We start from the raw sequence: 22,437 nt of genomic DNA on the forward strand, positions 1-22,437 counted from the left end.
TTATAAAAAAAAAGTGTATACAATTCGGACCTGGTTAAGTGAGATCACAAAACAAAATTAGACATGAAACCTGAAATTTTCTTACTAGGAATTATTGAAGAAAAATTGGGAAAATAATACTATTACATAATACAGCAAGAATTAACTGCAACAAGAATCTGTCTCGCACAGAACTGGAAGCAGAAAGAGATACCAATTGACAGTATTATAATAAAAAAAATTAAAACGTGCAGAGCTTCTCAAAATGACTCTGGAATTGAAGGAGAAAGTGGACTTGAGATTTTATAAAGTGTGGAATGTATTTTACGAATGATTAGCAAAGAGGAAATAATAGGAAGCTGTATATAGTGAATGTAAACATTTTAAATACTATTAAATAGATAAAGGAATAGATATAGGATTGTACTATTAAGAAAGTAAGTAAATAAATATATGGCATAACATTGTGGATAATAATAATCATAAGATTATACAAATAAAGTATAGAAATGGGATAATAGAAACACTATCTACAAAATATGTATTATATAAAAACTGAATATAGATCATTGATATCTAGTACCATAAGATTAACCAAGAATGAAAGGTTACAATTTTATGCATGGTATGTTTGTATGTCTGTTTGGTTTTTTATTATAATGGGTTTTTAATTGTTTTTAGTATTGGATTATTATTATATGCTGTCTTATTATTGCTGTTAGCCGCCCCGAGTCTCCGGAGAGGGGCAGCATACAAATCAAATAAATGAATGAATGAATGAATGAATGAATGAATGAATGAATGAATAAATAAATAAATAAATAAATAAATAAATAAGGATGCACGTGCATGTGCAGTGCCAAAAACCAAACTTCTGCACATGCACAGAAGCAAAAAAATAGCACGGAAGCCAAAAACAAGATGGTGCCACCTACGTCACTGCCATTAGAACTGGTTCAGGGATGTGGCCAACTGGCGATTGCTCCTGGTTTGGTGACCGGAGGAAATTCCCGCTACTAGTTCTATAGAACTGGTCGGAACCAGGAAGGAATGGTCCTCCAATGATTTCTGAAATCCTTCCTCCCTCACCTTTAATTTCTTTCACTGAGACTGAACAAAACTATGGGAATCCAGATACTCTCAAAGCTGCTCTAGTGGTTGAATGTACAATGAATCATATCCTTTGGCCATTTTGCACGTGAAAGGCCACAGACCTGAGAGTTTGTGAGTTTATTTTTCATCAGACTTATGAGAATTGGTATGAAAGAAATGCAGAATAATTTCCTAAATGGCAGAATGGATAAAATATATTAATGAAAATTGAAAGACAAACTTGTTGGGGTAAAAACCTTTCTTCTAAAAAAGAAATCAGATGAGAAGGATTAGTATTCTCCTTCACCCTAACATAGATCAGACTACTTTGACTTATTTCTTTTTGAAATGCAAAGTGGAGTTTTACAAGATGTATGGTATCTATTAAAGAGTTTTATCTTTGCTTGCACACTGTGCAGGGCATCCCTGTAAATTTCACTATTTTTCTTTTTTAGATTTAATACAAACCTCCTAAAATCTATTTCTTTTCCATGAAATAAAAATGAAGGTAACAAAAAACACAGAAGCAATCAGTATTGGCTAAAATACATGAGCTAGGCTGAATGCTGAATATTATTTTTCTAAATTGCTTCTCAATTTTGAAATTACTGATAGTAGACTTGGAACTGTAGTGCACTTTCTTGTGCTGATATATATATTACTTTGCCTTTTGTTGTACCCTATTCATTTTTGATGATAGCACTGTAGCTGTTTCCAATGAAAGGAATAAGAAAAACACACACTTTTGCAAGTTTTCTATTATGTTGTCCAGAATCTCTTTCTGGGGTACCTACTTGCGTAGTTGGCTAGACAGACACAGGGGTGGGCTACTGCTCAGATGGAGGGGACAACAGTGGGGTAGCGAAAATGGAGCTCCACCCTAGAGCACCCAATTTGCACTGAAAGATGTTGAAAGAAAATGCAGGATATCCTGCATAAGCCACGCCCACAGTGTGGTAGTAAAATTTTTGGTAGCGTTCACTGGACAGAGAGATAGATAGATAGATAGATAGATAGATAGATAGATAGATAGATAGATAGATAGATAGATAGTGTTCTGTCTGGGTGCCCCCAGACTTCAACACCAACTGGAAAAAGCAGCCAGACACGCTGGTAAAAGCAAAAGCACTTTATAGTTTGAAAAATAAACACAGAGAAAAACCTGTTCTTCCCAACAGGCAGGCTATGAGACTTCACAGCAGAGTCCTGATGGCCAGACAATACAGCAGACTTCTTGCTGGCACACCCACCACTGTAGAGAATAAGACCCACACCTTTTCCCCCCAAGGTTTCAGTATTCAAAGTCACAAACCAGAATTCCAAGACGCCAAAGATCACAGCCAGGTCCCAGGACTCCCAAAGATAATACTCCACAAGCCAGGAAGGGTGGGTCTGCCTTTTCAGCCTTTCCAGAGAGCACCACACCCAAACCCAGCTGTTGCCTCTTTAGTGCTGAAAGTACCTGGCTAATTGTCCCCTTCGTTGTGTTGCTCTTCTCTGCCGGAGATCGATTACAGTATTGCTTGTGCATTTTCATCTAAGGAATCCAGGCTGCTTGCTGGGGAGAGCTCCCTCTCGGGGGACTCTGGCTGTCCTCCCTCTCCCTCAGCCTGAGATTCCTCCTCCCCGTCTGCCTGAATCTCCTGTTCCTCATCCTCCCCCTCTGAGCAGGAAGCTGGCAGAGGATCAGCCGTTCCCTGAGGGGCCTCAGACGGAATCACAACAGATAGATAGATAGATAGATAGATAGATAGATAGATAGATAGATAGATAGATAGATAGATAGATAGATAGATAGATAGATGTAGGTAGGCAGGCAGGCAGGCAGGCAGGCAGGCAGGCAGGCAGATAGATATGCAGATTTGCATATGCAGTGCTGAAAACCAAGCTTCTACACATGCACAGAAGCAAAAAACAGCTCCCATGCATGCGCTGAAGCCAAAAACAAGATGTTGTCACTGACACCGCTGCCATTAGAGCTGGTTAAATTTGGCAAATTTACAATGGATTTCTAAACTAAGGGATTTTATTAGGAATTATTTTATTTTGCTGACTTAACCTGTTTAATTTAATGTCTAATTAAACTGTTTAATATTTATTTAAAATTTTAGAAAATAATGTAATAATATTGTACATTATTGTTAAAATTAATTTATGGGAGAGTCAAGCATTCTGAATGCACTTAATGCAAGATGGATTTGTTTTATTTAATTTAAATAGTCATCCATGGCGCCACAGTGGAGGGCTAACAATACTTGGAAAATAAATACTGTACATGACTGGCAGTCAAGGTAAAAGCCAATCAACTATAATTAACATAACTTTCTTACTGGCTATAACTAACAATAGCATTTAGACTTACATATCACTTCTCAGTGTTTTACAGCCCTCCCTAAGTGGTTTACAGAGTCAGCATATTGCCCCCAACAATCTGGGTCCAACCTCAGAAGGATTGAAGACTGAGTTAACCTTGAGCTTGATGAGATTCAAACTGCCAGACAGCTGGTAGTCAGCAGAGAAAGCTTGCAGTACTGCATTTTATCTACTGCACCACATGTCTGAGCACACAGCCTTTTCTTCAGGGTTAGGCAACAGCTGGCAGAAGTGAAACCTGTTGGCATGTCTCGGTTTAGCTAAGCTATGAGACCTTCAACATACACCGAGCAGAGAATTTTAACAGAGCGTGGATGTGTGATAAAGCCAAGATACAGACTTAGTTAAATAGGTATTATTTACATATAAACAAAACATAAACAATCCAAAATAAGCATGTAGTGAATACAGAATAATAAGCACTGAGCAATCACAAGATAGAAGCACAAAGCAAAATACAGTATAGATAATAAGCATGAAGCTTATACAAGCACGAAGCTTAAACACAACTCCCCCTTCTCAGGCAAAAGTAAAAGGAAGTGACTGAGCAGAATAATGAGCTTTTATAGCTTCAATGAGGAAGTGACGAAACAGCCTTGAATATTAACTCTTCAAGTACAAGTTAACTCTTTAAGTGCACATTAACTTTTTAAGTACAAGTTTGGTACAAGTGTACAATATGCAGTTTACAATGGCAATCCCTAACAACCATGTACCCTGTACTAACAAAACCTATCTAATCTGTGGAGGGAGGATGCTCCAAAGGATAGGCATTGCAACATGAAGAGTTTGTTTCCCAAGATCCACCAGCCCTGGTGAGAAGAATGGGAACTAGTTCAATATAGTGTCACCCACTTCTAAAACTATTCTTTCAGAAAGTTATAATGATCAATGCTATTGAAAGACATTAAGACATTAGGAAAGAACTCATTGGGGAGAATTGATCAAATAACCCAGTCTCCTACAATGAAAATCTTTATAGGTACCTTGAAATGCACCTGAAAGCCTCTGAAAAGATAATGGTAGTCAATGCAGAAACATATGTTTAGTGAGAAATGCTCATTGGTGCTTGCATTGCTGCATTTTGAACTAACTATAACTTTCAGATGCTTTCAATGGACAGCCCTTAGTATAGCATATTGCAATAATTCACCTGTATAAGACTAAGTGTCTATGAGCAAAACCTCTCAGTCAGTAATGGGCAGCCAAAAATTTACTGCCACACTGTGGATGTGGCTTATTTTGTGGGTGTGGCTTGATGGTCATGTGACTGAGTAAGAGTGGCTTGCCAGCCATTTGACCAGATGGGAGTGGCTTGAACAATTATCATCATTCAAGTGAACTGTTAAGTCCTCGACTTACAACGTCACCAGTGTCGCTCTCTGGGGTGACAATTTGCTTTGTATTTCACATGCTCTCCTTCCTAGGTCGCCCCTCCACCTCAGGATGGGTAGCTAGGCAAATGAGTGCTGATCAGCTGTTGAGAAAAGAAGGGGAGGAAATGGGCCCCTTGCAAGTCCTGCTGGAGCTGTTCTCCCTGCTGCATTCCGAGGAAGAGGAGGAGGATGGGAGTGGGAGATAGTCAGCTGCAGCTGGACACACAGTTTCATTTCCACCAGTGGAACTGCATTCCAAACCTGTCCTGCCTGCTTCCCACCCCTGTTCTCAGTCCAGCAAAGGGGCTATTGCTGTTTACATGAAAAATAGCTGTAGAAAAGCCCTCCTGCCAGTGATGGGCTGCCAAACCTTTTTACTGCAACACTGCGGGTGTGGCTTGATAGTCATGTGACCAGGTAGGAGTGACTTGCTGGCCTTGTAACCAGGTGGGAGTGGCCTTACAATCATGTGACCGGATATTCACATTATTAAATAGCCACAAAAAGGACAAATGATAGACAGCATTATTTGTTGAGGAGCACAGTAACATTTTAAGGTTTTGTACTGAACCCACAGGTTTCAGTATGATAACAGATTAGGCAAGTAGCTCAAATTTCTTTAATTGCTATAAAAGTTCAGTTCCAGATAATGATTAAAATGATTAAAGCGTTTATGGGTAAAAACATACTATTTAATTAAAAAGTAATTAAGGATCATACTAAGGTACTAAGGAAGGAAGGACAATTAAAAACTATTAAATATCCAATAAATAGTGCATAAACTTACTACCCCCACTGCATTCCCCCACCATGGGAGCAACAGCCCATTACTGCCTCCTGCCCACAGCTGCCACCTGTTCCTTGAACAGTAGTCATGCCCCCCAAATTATTCATTTTGTTTGGGGTAGTGCAATATCATCCAGATCAAGACATGAAGGACCTGGAACCTGGTCCTAAAACCCAAAGTCAATCAATCTTTACTAGGGCAGACTTGCAGCCTGTTCTTCCCCATCTTCTCCACAGCACCTAAACACTGAGATGCAGCCTCCACAACATCATTTGGTTGACCCAGGGTAGAGATGTAAAACTGAATATCATCAGCATACTGATATCACACTATGTGTTGCCAGATGACCTCACTCAATGTAGGGACAATGTTGAGCCATGAGGCATACAACAAATCAGGGACTGTGGGATAGATATCCTACTCCCCTAAGTCAACACTGACGGGAACCAGCCCTGGTGAGAAGAATGGGAACTAGTTCAATGTAGTGTCGCCCACTTCTAAAACTATTATTTCAGAAGGTTATAATGATCAATTCTATTGAAAGACATTAAGACATTGGAAAAGACAATAAGAAATCAAGGAGATTGTACCACTCATTATTTTCCCACCAGAGAACATTCACAATTACAAGTGATAGTGCCATTTCTGTCCTGTACCCAGCTCTGAAAACTGAAAGAGAATGGCCTCTGTAAACCTTCCTTCTAAAAAGAGAAGGTTAGAAATAGAACACAAATAGCCCAGGACAGTTAAATCTACCAATGATTTCTTGGAAAGGAAGCAAATCAGTGTTGATGGGAACATCTGTCAAAGAAAAAATCATGTTGTCAGAATCCAATTGCATATCATCTCCCAGGAAGCCATAACCAACTAAGAAGGAAATTATTGTAATCTATAGGTAAATGAAGGATGCTGTAGCCTTCATCAGGACTAACAGGTTAGGTAAGTTATGTAAGGTTTTTGTAGCCATTGTCACCATCCAGCTAAGCTATTGTGTTTTCTTGTTTTTCTGCATTTTACCAACTTTTTAATAAACTTTCTGTACCCTTACATCTGGGGTATGGAAGAAAAAGTGAAGTTGGAGATTTCAACAAGAATGAAAACAAAACAAACCATGGCTTAGAATTTAGCAGGGCATAAGTTTATTTCTGAATTTATTTATGCAATGAGGGTGAAGTACTGTTCATATTTTATTAAAGTTCTTGAAATCAAACTTGTGCAGAAATATGAAAGTAATGTAATTTTGGTAGATGTGAGGCATATCACTGCAAACTCTTGTTTTATCAACTATGGTATAGTTACAAATGCTGGTTTGTGATAATTTTTTTGACAGAACCACTGAAGAATTTGTGCTTGAGTATTGGGTTTACACAGCACATTGAAATAATTGATCTCTTTAAATTGCTCTCATTTCTCCAGATCAGTGTACTAAATGCAAAGTGCATGTATATCCACAAGTTATGATAAGCAAATTAATATTTAAGAGAAATTGAGGAAAAAACAGGTTTTTCTATTTTAAATTTTAAAATAGCAAGAATATAAAGCAGCAGAAATAATTTTTCTATTATTTTATTTTTTGTTTTATTCTGGTAGAATAAAAATAAGCATATTTCAGTTATTTTACAAGTGTAGGATTCTCATCATTATTATCAATTTCATGCTTTAGTTTCTGTGAGTGTTTAATTTAACTCTGGCGGTTAACAACATTCAGTCAGAATGCTTAGTTTTAATTTGCTAATATATGCTTTTACTTCACACATATACATGTAAACCTCTTTCTTGCTACTTACTGTGGCTTTGGCATAAATAATTCAGCAAAATGGTCTGATGAGACCTTTTAAAAATGCTAATTCCACCGAGTGATGCAGTTATTCTAATTGGAACGATCACACTAAAAAAAAGAAGAAGGTCAATACCTTCTCTACCATAGGAAACATAGTCACCTTACTAAGTGCCTTTATAGAGTCCAAAATTATCTAAAGGCCACAAATAGTCCTGGCTCTCCAAATACTAAAAACCTTAAAATTTTTGTTCTTCCTTCTATCATAGTGTTTTCTCTTTAATAAAATAATTTCCTTTTACTTCCCTTTACTTTACTATGGGAAGCCATAGTTTTTACCAATATGCTGAATAAATAATGGCAGCTGTACTAGTGATGTAGTTTTGATAGGATAAATATTATTTAGAGCCCAAGGTAGGCATGTCCGTCACACCTGTCAGCTGCTTCTGAAGGAAGCTACAACTTTTCTTGGGCTTGTAATCACAGAAAGCCTTGTTTGATTTAAGGATGTCCTGACAAATGTGATCCACATCTCTACAAACACTGAAAATAACTCCCCTTTATATCCAGATTGTCCTACAGATTGCTTCAGGGTGAACCATTGCAGGTGAAATTCAAAAAATTGGAATATCATGCAAAAGTTCATTTATTTCAGTTGGCTGCATTGACCCTGGACTTAATGAAGCACAGTAGACCAACGCCAGCAAATGACTTGGCTCCCCAAATCAACAGAAGCTGTGGAAACTTCACACTGGACTTGAAGTATCTTGCATGTGAGCCTCTACATTCTTCCTCCATACTCTGGGTCCTTGGTTTCCAAATAATATGCACATGTTTCCACAGCCTGTGCTGATTTGGGGAGCCATGTCATCTGCTGGTGTCAGCCTACTGTGCTTCAGGGTCAATGCAGCCATCTACCCAGAGATTTTGGAGTACTTCATACTTCCCTCTGCAGATGAGTTTTATGGGGATGCTGACTTTATTTTCCAGCAGGATTTGCCACCTACCCACACTGCCAAAAGCATTAAAACCTGGTTCAATGACCATGGGATTCCTATGCTTGATTGGCCAGCAAACTTGCCTGTCATGAACTCCATAGAGTATGGAGGCATTGCCAAGAGAAAGATGAGAGACATGAGACCGAATAATGCAGAAGAACTGAAGACCGCGATTGAAGCATCCTGGTCTTCCACAACATCTCAGCAGTTCCACAGGCTGATAGCTTCCATGCCACACCCATTGAGGCAGTAATTACTGCAAAAGGGTACCAAACCAAATACTGAGTACATATGCATGCTTATACTTTTCAGAGATCCAATATTGTTCTATCTACAATCCTTGTTTTATTGATTGTCTAATTTTCTGAGATGGTGGATTTGGGGTTTTCATGAGCTGTACCCCATAATTATCACAATTATGACAAATCGCGGGTTGAACTACCTTGCCTTGCATGTAATGAGCCTCTCTCATATATTATGTTTCATCTTTTAGGTTGCATTACTGAAATAAATGAACTTTTGCACAATATTCTGATTGTTTGGGTTTCACCTGTTCTGTAAACCGTAAGAGATTTAATCTATTAGTTACAGAAAAGTTCTTAGTCGTTAAAGTGGTTTCCGAGTTAACAAAATAAGACCGACAAGGTATGCACATCTTTTTAAATGGATATAGACATGGATTATTGTGTACATATTGCTGGTTCATTTACAGCATTTATCTGCTTTTCATCTTATTGAGAACTTTGTTTCAGGAACCAGATTTAGACTGGGATTTGGGAATGTGAGGGTAATGTAAGAAGTCATTAATATTATTACATCTTGTGGCCCCAGTTCACATTAAGCTCTATTCAATTATACTTTACTTTGCCAGAAGGAGAATCATCTATTAATATTCATGGATCTGGTTTGGGACAATGCAAGTTCCAGGCATGTTGATAATAATTTAATTGGGATAAAGAACCCTTATGTTTGTGCAGAAACCCAGGCTGAATGTAAATATCTTTTGTGGCTACTCTTGGAACATTATGTCTACTCCTAGTTTTCCTTTGCCCATCCATTTTTATTAGCATTCTCATTTATCTTCTAAAAATCATTCCATCCTCCAGGATGGGAAAATTTGCCAGAAAAGGTGCTAAGCATGCTAGTTATTTATTTACATGGACAATATGTTCCCTCTGTAATAGGTTACTTAATAATTGTGACATGCTTAAAGGTTTAATACCAATATAATTGTAAAGTTAAAAAGAGTAGAGTTAAAATGTAAATGTACTCTTAAAGTATTTCTGTAAGAAGAAGGGAAACAATTTATGCCCATACAAATTGGTTCTCAGTTTACATTTATGCATAATTATTTAATCAAATTATGAATTTGTAGGGTTCTTTTGACTATTTTGGCAGAGCCTGTGGAAAACAGTAGCTTTTCCCAACTAGGTTTTTTCAGATTTGTTAGGACTGCAACTCCCAAAATATACAGTATAATCAACATGAGCACCACTAGAGGTTTCAGAAATTAAAGTCGCAATCCATCTAACGTTTGCCAGATAGAAAAATATTGGCATGCAAGTTCAGTTCAGAATTTACACTGAAAGTTAATGAAGCCTCTGCAATTCTATTCTTTGTACTGAGTAGGTCACCTGAACACGGCTACAAAATTATTTCAAATGTGATTTGAGAGGTATGATTTATCAAAGGAGTTGTTTCTACATAAACAATTTCTTGAAAATAAAGAAGTTTGTTCCAGTGCTAAAGTTTGGATATTTTAATAAATATATTATTTCTATTTCTCCTTTTCTTTCCTCTAGGTCAGTGTTTCTCAACCTTGGCAGTTTGAAGATGTGTGTACTTCAACTCCCAGAATTCCCCAGGCAGCGTTGCTGGCTGGGGAATTCTGGGAGTTGAAGTCCACACATCTTCAAACCGCCAAGGTTGAGAAACACTGCTCTAGGTAGTGCTTGAAAATAACCTATTGTTTCTTTTACATTTGCACAATACCTTTTCAAACAGAGTGAACAAACAAATAAATACACCCCAGAGTATTTATAGGTCTCTTTTTATTGTTACCTCTTTCAGAACCACCCACTCCTATTGCGCCTCCAGAACTTTTAGCAGTTGGAGCCACGTACCTATGGATCAAACCAAATGCCAACTCCATCATTGGTGATGGGCCCATCATCCTAAAAGAAGTAGAGTACCGTACAACCAATGGAAATTGGGCCGAAACCCACATTGTGGATTCTCCAAATTACAAGTTATGGCATCTTGACCCTGATGTGGAATATGAGATCAGAGTGCTTCTTACCCGTCCTGGAGAAGGGGGAACTGGACCCCCTGGCCCTCCTCTCACAACAAGGACAAAATGTGCCGGTAAGCCACCATCTTTTTTGAATTCTGTACAAGACATATTTTGTAACAAGGGATGGAAAGATACTGATGTTTGTTTGAGCCGCAGTGGCACAGTGGTTTGAGTGCAGTACTGCAGGCTACTTCTGCTGATCATGGGCTGCCAACAGTTTGGCAGATCGAATCTCACTAGGCTCAAGGTTGACTCGATCCTTCTGAGGTCGATAAAATGAGGACCCGGATTGTTAGGTGCAATATGCTGGCTATATAAACAACTCAGAGAGGGCTATAAAGCACAATGAAGTGGTATATAAATTTAAGTGCTATTGCTATGTCCTGTCTTTGCCTTTCTACTTTTTTTCCTTAATAGTTGAGTTATTATTCAGCATAATTTTCCAGTTATTTGGGGAATAGGGATTTCATTTTCTCTATTAAGCCATTGGCTATATTTTACTCTTTACGTTCACTGTAATTCTTAATAAAAAAGCAAAGCAATAATCTAGATTAATTTTTTTAAATTCAGTTCTGTTTATTTTATCTTATCTTCCCAAAGCATGTTTTGAAAAGTGTGAATTTGTTACTCAAAACAGCCTGGACTTTTTGCTTTGTACATAATAAATTAAGTCTTAAGCATTAAGCAATTGCATTTCTAAAAGATTTAATTTCCTCAGTGCAAAATTAATATTAATAAATCCACTTTAATAATATCAGAGTGGAAACATGCATCTTTTTCTCTGTTTAAGTATGCTGACTATTTAACTAAATAGTGTTTCATAATTCCTGATTAAAATCCCTGCTCTCAGTGAGCTGTTTTAGACAACAAAGTGTGCCTTAAACTCTTTATGATATATTTAAAAGATCAGAACTTCTATCAGCCACCCAAAGTAGCACAAGTGTCTTTCAATAAAGAAAGATATAATGGCTATATAGAGTTCATGTAACCTGCATCTGATATGGGTGAAGCTGATTTTTATTAATTTTTTTAAAAAAATCTAGTTAGTAAAATTACTTCTAGTTAGTTTGAGAAGGTGAGTATGTTGAAGGGTGGGAGCCAGGATATGCAGCACCCAGAGCGGTCCAAAACGCCATTCCGGCAGCGGAAACAGAGAGCGTAGCCTTGCTCTGTTGCCACCGGGCGTGCACGTGCCATGAACATGCAACCGGCACAATTCTGGTAAAAATTGCCATTTTTGTCAATTTAGCAATGTTTTCCCAAATCTCCCTACCAAAAGGATGCCCTGGCGAGATTTTGCTGTTACACACACATGTGCAGAAGCAAAAAACCCCAGAAATCACATGCGTGTGCATCTTCATGTGATATTAGGCTTCTGCACATGCGCAGAAACAGAATCCTGCACCATGAATGGGTGGGCAACAGGCGCGCACACAGGTGTGCACTTCTGGCGCGTTCCGGTAGGGCTGGGAATGGTAGCCCGCCACTGGTGGGAGCCATTACTTGCCCTTTGCACATTGACTTTTTAATTATATGAATGCAGAAAGCATCTGATATTGGCAGCATCTACAATTTTTTCTCCTCCTGACAAAAATGTCCATTCATACAAGATTTAAGTTTTTAAATTACTGTTACATAAATCCTAAATATCTTTGTACTGGAATACCGCATAAATGGCCTTCCTGCTACTATAATATCCACATTTTGGACCTCACATTATTTTGTATAGTGATATGGACATTGAAGGAATTCCCACCTGCTTGCCATCCAGGCCAAATGAGATTAAAATAAGGCTGATTAAGCTAACCCACTCAGGTTCTTTATGGATGGAAATTTATTTTCTGGTGAGTGCTTAAAAGGGATTGTTTGGCCTTTTTTTGGAGCTCAGGAAGTGGATAGTGTGGCTGTCACTGGCAACTTCTTGGCTTAATCCACAATCTCCTGACTTTCTAAACAGTTTTATAGGACTGTAACAAACTGGATCGGAGAAGTGTTTAACATATCATTTTGGAAGGAGTGAGGTCAATTGCCTACCTTCCCTGGAGTCATATGTTTTTAATATGACCTCCACCACAATTTAGAGAAGGATAGTGCACTCCTCATAGTCCTTTTCTACCTCTCTACATCCTTTGAAAAAACTAACCATGGTATCCTTCCAGACTGTAAGTAGGAACAGGACTTAGAAGCACATCTTGTCAATGTGTAAGACAGAGCATTTGTTCATTGAGATTTGGAGTTGCCAATTGTTTGACCATTCTGACACGAAGTCAAGGTCTTTTTGAATGGAAGCGGCGTTGGTGGTCCTGTTAATCATCATTGGAAAAGAAAGGGCAGTTGCTTATCCTATGGTTCCAAGGGTCATTTATGTAAAATATAAAGAGTGTTGGTTCTAGGATGCTTCCTTAGGGGACACTGCTGTTAACAGGTGCTTCCTCAGTAGATGCTTCTTATTTGAGTAGCACGGTTAGTGGATAGGGAGAGACTGACCAAGTAGGTGCTTTCTTGTGGAGTGACATAAGTTTAGAACATTCCACCCTGCTTTCTAACATATACAGAAAGTTATTGAAAGATGTCATACATAGGTTGAATTACACTATTAGTAATATGCTGATAATACCTGTAATTTGATTGCATATTGCTATCCTAGTCTATCCAAGCGAGACTGTCAATGTATCTAGAAGCTGTGAGAGTGTTGACAGGACAAAACAGGCTGAAGTTGAAACCAAGTGAGACCGTATTTTTATATATTATCTTATATACAGTATACCTGGTCCTGTTTCTTGATGGGGTAACATTGCATATGAAAAAGCAAGCCCACCATTTGTGGTTCTCCTGGAAATATAGCTATTGTTAAACAGGCAGACAAATAGCTAACTTGCGTTTGCCCAGTTTTATCTGGTACTTCAACTGTGACCCTCTCCCCAAACCTGTTTGTTCTATTGTAATGCATTCTGCATAGGATTGCTTTTGAGAATCATACAAATGTTTCTATTAGGATTTAGGCAATGTAATAGAATGGCCAGAAGGTCACGGCCCAAGTGCTGGCTGGTAGACACCAGCATAAGTACATAACATCTGTGATCCATGCTCTGTACCAATTCTTAATTTTTTTCCTAAATGTAAGTCAAATTGTTGTGTTTACAAGATGTGGCAGTGGGTTACTTGGAGAATCACCTCTTCCGATTTGTGCTCAACACCATCCCAGGAGAATCTATTTGGTATGCCATGAATGTTGATTGTCTTGTTATGGTCATTCATGAAAAGGGCAGTTCTTTGGGGCTTCTTTGGAAAGCTCCCCAATAACCGAGGAACACCTGTGGTACATTGTTCACAATTTCAATTGTATATCTTTCCTATTTGAGTAGTAGAGAAGAGTTTTTGTTTCCTATCTATTTTTAATGTACCGCTTTTACAATAACTTTTTATTTGATGTTGCTTTATTCTTTTTTGAATTTGATTGCAAGGTCCTTTGAGATATTTTATGGGAGGCAGCAGATAAATCTTTTAATATTTATAAATAAAAATCAGATGATGAAAAAGCTTCTCCTGGTATCATGGGAAGCTTTTTGTACTTTGAAACTTTATTACTGCATGGGAAAGAGCAGCGTAAGAATGGCTTTGCAGATAAATAAATATGTTTGCTCCATTTAGAGACAGGGCTATTTTAGGGAACCTACAGCATCACCACTGCTGCAAAGATTTCAGTATAGATAAGAGAATGGAGGTGGACTGTCATTATCATTATATATTACAACTGGCTAGGTTGCTTGGGGCAGACATGTAGATGAGTAATTTGGAATAATATGAAGGAATAATGCAGCCAACAACGGCTGTCGTAACACTCAAGTGAAAAGCAAGGCAAAATGGTAAAAGCTAATCACTTGCGACTACTTTTGTAAGCTCTGTCTCATTTTAAGGGCTGAAAAATACCCTTTAAAATGGCATTAAAATGGCTGCCTTTCATACATTCAATTGTATCTTGTTGGTAGCCTTCAAGTAATGTTCCGAGCTTCCTTTGTTCTCTTCCCATCTTGGTGAATAGACATTTTGTTTCTAAGAGAAACTGTACCAGCCTTAGCAATCATAAGATAGCTTTTGAGAGATGAAAGAGTTGCTTTAGATGTTGCAGGTGGCATAAACAGGGAGAAATATGGATAATAACATCTCGCCCAGCTCATTATTGGTGATCATCATGCATGTTTCATTTCCTGTTTAACTTTTAGAAAACTTATGCTTCTGATATATACCACAGCCTGCAATCAAAATTGGTTTTGTAAAGAATTGTTTTAAGTACCGAGAAGTCACAATTTCTGATAATTATAGATTGTTTGTTGTTTTTATAACACTTGAGGCTCAGTCTTAATTTTCAACTACAGAGTTTTTAATACAGATGTCAGTACTCCTGAGAGATTGTCATGTAACCAAAGAACTCTTTAATGCGCTGTTCTACATCTGCTGTGCTTCATGCAACTTCCATATTAGTGTCTGCCCCTTTTCTTTGTAGATGTTAATGTAGCCTTGAAGCTATAAAAGAAAGATTTTCCAGCATTTAAATTGTGCCTAGTTCCAACTAAGAAGGAAATCCATGATTGAACATCTGTTTTACTGTGAAGGAAAGCATTTATGAGAACATTAACCACAGAAAAATTACACAGATTTCAAGTTGCATGCTGACATTTCACTAAATAAAAAGTGAAGTTGCATGCACATTTATACTTGCTGTGTTTTCTTATTACTATGACATCCATTTAGATTTTAGCTTTTTGGGGTTAATGTGTTATCCCTGCCACATTCTTTCTGGTCAAAAAGAGATGACAATAATTTTTTGAACTTGTTTGTATAGCATTGCTTCTATTATTTTGGACCTTAAAGCAGCAATGTTTGAATATCACACAAGAGTAATATCATGGCATGAATAGATAAACAGAATCATTTTTTATTCTGGTTCATGTATCAAAATATTTTGACTTGGTTCTGAACAGTATTTTGTCATAAAATAGCATGTTTCATTCCTGTTCCTTCACATAGTGGGAAACATAATAAATTATAAACATTAAAATATGTTTTTGCTTTTCCTAGAAATTCCAATTTTCTTTATATCAAAGTAATTGTATGATCAGAAATAGTTCAATGTGAGTTAGAGAGATTGTGACATAACAATTTGTGATGGCTAGAATACTTGATCATAAAATGGATTTATTCTTTCTGAACTTGACAAAATCTTTTGATTTATTAATAAGAATAAGAATTTAGAATGAATATTGAACATGAAAAATATTGCTTTACAAAATGATAATTTATATTAGCAGTATGTATTTTATTAATTTATTATTAAATTGATGTGTTAATTGTAATGTTTTTGTAATGACATTTTTGAAACCTTTGATATTCACAATCTATGTATTTGAGAAATATGATTTTTCTAAATTGCTACAAGTCTGGAACAAATCTTCAGAGTTGTGCTATGTGACCTAATACACACTTCTTCATTTTCTTTGGCATTGCTCAATCCATTAAATTCACATAATTTTTATTGCCTGTGAAATACTAAGCTATGAGCAGAATCTGTCTGACTTTTTAAAATATACATATATAAATGAAATACGAACAACATTTTACAAAGAAACAGATTTTGTTTCCTACCCTATGGAAGCATAATTCAGTTAATACCTATCTTTATGCTTGTTTTTCATTTTGATATATTTAAAAATTAAGTTCCAATTTTTGCTTGGTTTTTTAAAATCTTTTAATCATTAAGTAAACAGAATTCAGTGATGAGTGCCATTATCCATGCCAGCAGCTCAAGAAAGTTTATCAGACATAAATCATCACTGAGATAAACTTCATTACCAAGCATTCTTTTATGCCATGAGCAAAGAGCAGATGAAGGAGAAAGAACAGGAACAGCAACAAGCATCACATTATTTCTTCTGTTTTCAAATATTGCCTTCAAGTAGACGGGGGACACACTAATTTATTTATTTATTTTATTATTTATTTATTGGATTTGTATACCGCCCCTCTCCGTAGACTCGGAGCGGCTAACAACAGTAATAAAAAACATCATATAAATCCAATACTAAAACAACTAAAAACCCTTATTGTAAAAACCAAACATCCCTACAAACAAACATAACATGCATAAATTGTAAAGGCCTAGGGGGAAAGAATATCTCAGTTCCCCCATGCCTGGCGGCAGAGGTGGGTTTTAAGGAGCTTACGAAAGGCAAGGAGGGTAGGGGCAATTCTATTTTCCCCTGGGCCCCACCAAACAACATTGTTTTGTTGACGGGACCCGGAGAAGGCCCACTCTGTGGGACCTAACCGGTCGCTGGGATTCATGCGGCAGAAGGCGGTCTCGTAGATACCCTGGTCCGGTGCCATGAAGGGCTTTATAGGTAATGACTTTGAACACTTTGAATTGTGCCCGGAAACTGATCGGCAACCAATGCAGACTGCGGAGTGTTGGTGTTCTAATATTATTCCTGATAGCCCAACCTCTCTCAAAGTTAACTGCCCAAATGACTATCCATGGCAGAATTTTGAAGAGCTCGCAACCACCAGTTTGATTACATAGTTCAGGGGTAGGCAAAGTTGCCTCTTCTATGAAATATGGACTTCAACTCCCGGAATTCCCGAGCTAGCATATTTGGGTCAGGAATTCTGGGAGTTGAAGTCTACATGTCATAGAAGAGCCAACTTTGCCTACCCCAGGTATTGTTGGTAGATTAAAATGTTATTCTAAATCAGGTGTGTCAAACTCGCAGCCCGCAAACCAGATGTGTCACACGCTGGCCATGCCCATCCCTGTTTTGTGTGCCTGTGTGTAATATGTATGTTCACATGTGGCATATATACATAGAATTAAACTGTATATTTTGGATGTTCAGTAATAGTAAATAGATAGGGAACATGATCATTAAGCAACTCCCACCTGGTCACATGGCCAACAAGCCACACCCTCAAAATAAGCTACACCCACAGTGCCATAGTAAAAAGTTTTGCAGCCCTTCACTGATTACAGTTCACAAATGATGTAGATTCTTCAAGTAAGCATGAATAAAATTGATGGGCTCCTGTATGAATGGAGCAAAGCACTGTTGTGCTTGTTAGAATGATGACGGAAATGGTTGGGGAAGTTAGCAGTATTTGCTGGATAAACAGCTAAACACTAAAAAAAAAGAGTTTAGTCAATCTATTCCTAATCCAGCATTCTGTTTTCAAAAGTTATTAGAGAAGAAGCTTCTGGGAATTTAATAAGCAAAGTCAGAAGGCAACAGCTTTTGTCCCCTTGCTTGTGTGTAGAATTTAGCATTCACAAATATAAGCAGAGTTGCCTGACACTTTCTTGACAGCACAATCCACAGGTTAATTATACATTATCTCTGAGTATAAGTGAATAATATTAACCTAAATGTTGACAGTACCTTACTCCTGGGTTCAGCAGAATCTATAACGTCCAAATCAACAATTTTTTTTTAAAAAAAAAATAGGTGCCCTTTATACAAGACAGAAATAAAATCCATTATCTGCAAAATCCTCTCCTATAGATGTATAAGCTGACAGGATGATAGGAAAGTTATACATGTATTGTCTGATATTTTCTTGGATGTACCACAGTTATGTTTTTAACACAAACTATGCTGCCATTGCTTGCTTTTTAAAAAAAAATATGATCCCATGTGGGGTATTAAATAATAACTCGGAACATCTGGAGAATAGTGGTGGATTGCTCCCCATTTGGACCAGTTCTTAGAACTGGTAGTGGCATTGGCGGGAGACTTTACCTACCTGGGCAGAATGCTTTTGCACATGTGCAGAAGTGCTGACTCATGCACAAGTGTGCATGTGAACCAGTAGTAAGGGGTTTTAGAACCCATTACTGCTGGAGAACCCTATCGTCCAGATTGTTTGATTTCATAGTGAAAATTAAGCAGAGCTGGAATGGGCCTAATTTTGATTATTTGTAGTTATTGGATGGTACTGGGAGCCAGTTTGATGCAGTGCTTAAGACTCCTGTCTGGAAATTAGAGACTGTGAGTTCAAGTCTCACTTTAGCCATAAAACCAGCTTGGTGACTTTGGACTATTTGTCTTTCTAGTCTGGATTTTGGAAGTTGGCAAGATGCAGTGAGCTAGTCACCCTTTCCAATGACGTTCAAGACAATGCAAACAATACTGTAACTTCTGAAGCTATGCTCCAAAACAGACATAGTTCAGCAAGAAGAAGGCTATTAATTTACCTACTTTTATCTAAGTATTTATGAATTGTGGAATCTTTATTATATGTTTCTATAGCAAACAAATAAAAACATAGCAAGGGGGTGTGATTACTCAGCAGTTAAAGCAGAAGTGGGTTCACCCCAGTTTGGACCGGTTTGTTTGAATTGGTAGCAACCCACTGGTGAAGTCACATTGGCGTCACCAGCTCGATCCATGGGTGCCGCCATATATTTTCAGCTCGATCCATGGGTGCTGACTTTCCAGCACTGCACATGTGTCACCATCTTGTTTTCAGCTTAAAAAAATATATTTGTCAGTGCAGTGCGGGAGGAAATGAACCATCACTGAAGTAAGTTAGAACCCACCCCTGAGTTAAAGATACTGAATTTGAAAGCTGGAAACCTAACAGCCTGGATTAGAGACTCGAGAATCCCATGACAGCATGGGCTCTCATTCCTGCCCTAGTTCCTGGCCATCTAGCACTTCAAAAGTATGCAACTGAGAGTAGATTAATAGGTACCACTTTGGTGGAAAATAATAGGGTCCCAGAAAATATCTTCAGGGAACACTGACTCCTTGGCCAAGAGATTAGCACCATGCCATAGAGTCAGACATGATTGGACAGAGAAACCATTGCTTTTATAAAAATAGCATACAGTTATATTTTTAACTGTTGTTAGCTGCCCAGAATTACAAATTTGAGATAGGCAGCCATATTAAATAAATATAAAAAATAATTCAGTAACAGAGTGAGGTGGTTAATGGGCTCAATTTGCATTCATGCTGCAATTCAACTTGTGTTTGAAAAGTCATATGTCATAATAACAACTATTTTATAAATAGCCATTATTAGTAGGTAGTTTCAATATTTTTGTTGTCTTTTCTTTCATTCTCCCCCAATTCTCTCTCTTTTTCTTTACAAAGTGAACAATATTTCATAGAAGCTCCTTTTTCCATAAGTTTGTCCATTTTTAAAGTGCCGCAAGTATTGGTGTTACTTTTGCTACAACAATGTATCGACATAACTCAATAGAAATTACATAGTTGAGTATTTTTCTTCTACAGTGGAATTGAGTAGCACACTTTGGCCTTCTTCTGTTTCCAAGATAATTTTTTATCAAAAATGGGTTACAATTACTTTAAATATTTTTTCCTCTTACCCCTGTCATGGGGTGCGCATGTGTGTAAAATACAGAAATAAATATTATTTCCCACATTTTGGTATGTGTTTAGCTATTTATTTTCATATCAAGCTGTGTTTCTATAAATTATTCTGGTATTTCAGTTTCTGAATTGTTTTTAGCTGTATATGAACTTCACATTCTTTTCTATGCAATTATGCATTTGTGAAAATAGACAAATGGTCCAGGATAAATTATCTCTTGCTTGCCAGCTATTAGAGTTGGCCATAAGCATCTCTTTCTTTTTCATTTCTAAATGGGATTTATTAATTTATTTAGTTGTGTGCAATAGCATAAAGCTTTTGTTTTCTCTTAATCTTAATGAACTAGCTAAAAGATGAGTTTTAATATAGTATGTTTTACTCTGAACATTAATTTGATTGACAGTGTTCATTCTTGAAGAATGCATGAAATTGTAATAAAATATGATCAAATGTGTTATTAACTTTTGATTTATTTCTAAATAAACTTAAAGGTTTGAAATTAAGGAAAAATATTTCACTGATTTGAGAGGGAACGATCACAAGGTGGCCTTAAGGAGTAGAGGCAGATAAGGATCCAAATACCTAGAGGTTAATGATGATCTGTGCTAAACAAAATTAAAGCAATGGCTTTCCTACTCCATAGCTCAGGTAAATGACTATTTTGAGACAAATCAACCAATAGTCCAAATGCATCTCACTCTCTACCCTTAAGATTCTCCACCAACTCATCAACTGTGTTGAATGTGAACTGAGGCTGCCAAAATTATTTACAATATTTATCTACACACCCACCCACACCCACACAAACACACACTTTATGCTTGTATGGGACAATTTTCCTTCTGCACATTGCTCAGAAAGCCAAAAATATCATTGAAAATTAGGGGGGGGGGAGAGATGGAACTGAGCACAGACTGGCAAAGAGCACTGGTGGTGTCACACATAAATTGCGCAATCGGCGGGCCACTACCGGAGCAGTGCACTGTACTGCACTGGTAGGAACCCACCTCTGGTATGTATGTATGTATAGATCTATTTCGGCCTTGTTCTGGCCTCATCAGCTAGCCATACCCTCACTGGGACTTGAACTTACAGCCTTTGCCTTGTAAGGCAGAGAATTAACCTCTAAGGTTACAGGATCTGATCTCTTTAGCTTTGTACCAGGGAAGGGTTATATGTTTTTTCTGTCGGATCACCTTGGTATATTGAAGGAGCATCACAGTTTCATTTTTGCCTCTCAGACAAATCCAGGGCCATTTCTAAGGCAGTTAATTTGTTCATAGCTGACAAACTATATTCTGTATGTGTCACATGTTTTTATGTATGTGCGTATACACAAACACACATGCACACACTCACAGATATAGATGATATGGATATGGATATGGATATGGATATGGACATGGACATTGACATGGACATGGGTAGAGAGAGTGCATGCCCATCCCATTGCATTATTCTGTTTTGGGATAAAGCACATAAAAGAAATGTATAATAATAGCCATACTAATTTCTATATTTCCTTTTGTTCTTGAAAATTCTCACCTTTTTTTCATTAGATCCCTTGAATAATAACGTTCTTAGACTTCCCCTTCTTTTCAATCCGTTCATTTCTCTTACTCTCAAACTTTTTTTTTAGTTGGATGGATTGGATACTGGTTATTCGTTAATTAGATTCAAACCATATTCATTCAGCATCATTTTTTTTATTTCACTACTTCTTATGTCTTAAATATGGTTGTTATATCTTAAATATTTCTTTAGTACCTTATTTCCATTGCATTCATCTTATTTTTGTGCTTCTCTTGACATATTCCACTCTTTCATATAACAAACTGTGATGTAGCAAATTCTCATGTGCATACATTTTCACTTCTTTTGAAAAACATTCATTTCTTACAATAGATCATGAACTGCCCACCATTTTTCTTTCCGCATTTGCATATCTTCATCCATTTTGCCATATTTAATAAACATAGTAGTAAGGCAGGCATATTCATTTTTAGTCACAATATGTAATATAACTTGCTAGGTCTGCGCTCCATTATCCTTGTCAAACATACCGCCTTAGGCTTTGATACATTAATTTTCAGATCCATATTTTTCCTTGCATCATACCATCTATCCAATGTTTTCTGCTAATTATTCAGCCAGCAACACAACACTGTCTGCATACACATTCATATATACTGAGTGGTAGACTGGAATTGGCTCACACTGCCTCAGAAGAGCCAAACCGTTAACTTTTTTGGAATTTTGCAAGCTGATTGAGATTAGAGCTGAGTCTGATAGTTAATTATTTATCAACTACAGTATTTAGCCATTTTGGCATAATAATACCAGTAGCAATGGAGGCAGCAGTGTAACTGAGGGCT

At 37.3% G+C, this 22,437-nt stretch overlaps 1 protein-coding gene across 2 annotated transcripts in view; it reads left to right on the forward strand.

Moving 5' to 3' along the window:
- Nucleotides 1–22,437, forward strand: part of PTPRT (protein tyrosine phosphatase receptor type T) — a 678,043-nt gene that overhangs the window by 304,441 nt on the left and 351,165 nt on the right. For both annotated transcript variants that reach the window (XM_070744761.1, XM_070744762.1), the window contains exon 8: nucleotides 10,453–10,746. In XM_070744761.1, the coding sequence (XP_070600862.1) occupies nucleotides 10,453–10,746 (294 nt within the window). The remainder of the gene's footprint in view (nucleotides 1–10,452; nucleotides 10,747–22,437) is intronic.

The sequence above is a fragment of the Erythrolamprus reginae genome, chromosome 3 (assembly GCF_031021105.1).
Source record: "Erythrolamprus reginae isolate rEryReg1 chromosome 3, rEryReg1.hap1, whole genome shotgun sequence".
NCBI classification, from domain to species: Eukaryota; Metazoa; Chordata; class Lepidosauria; order Squamata; family Dipsadidae; genus Erythrolamprus; species Erythrolamprus reginae.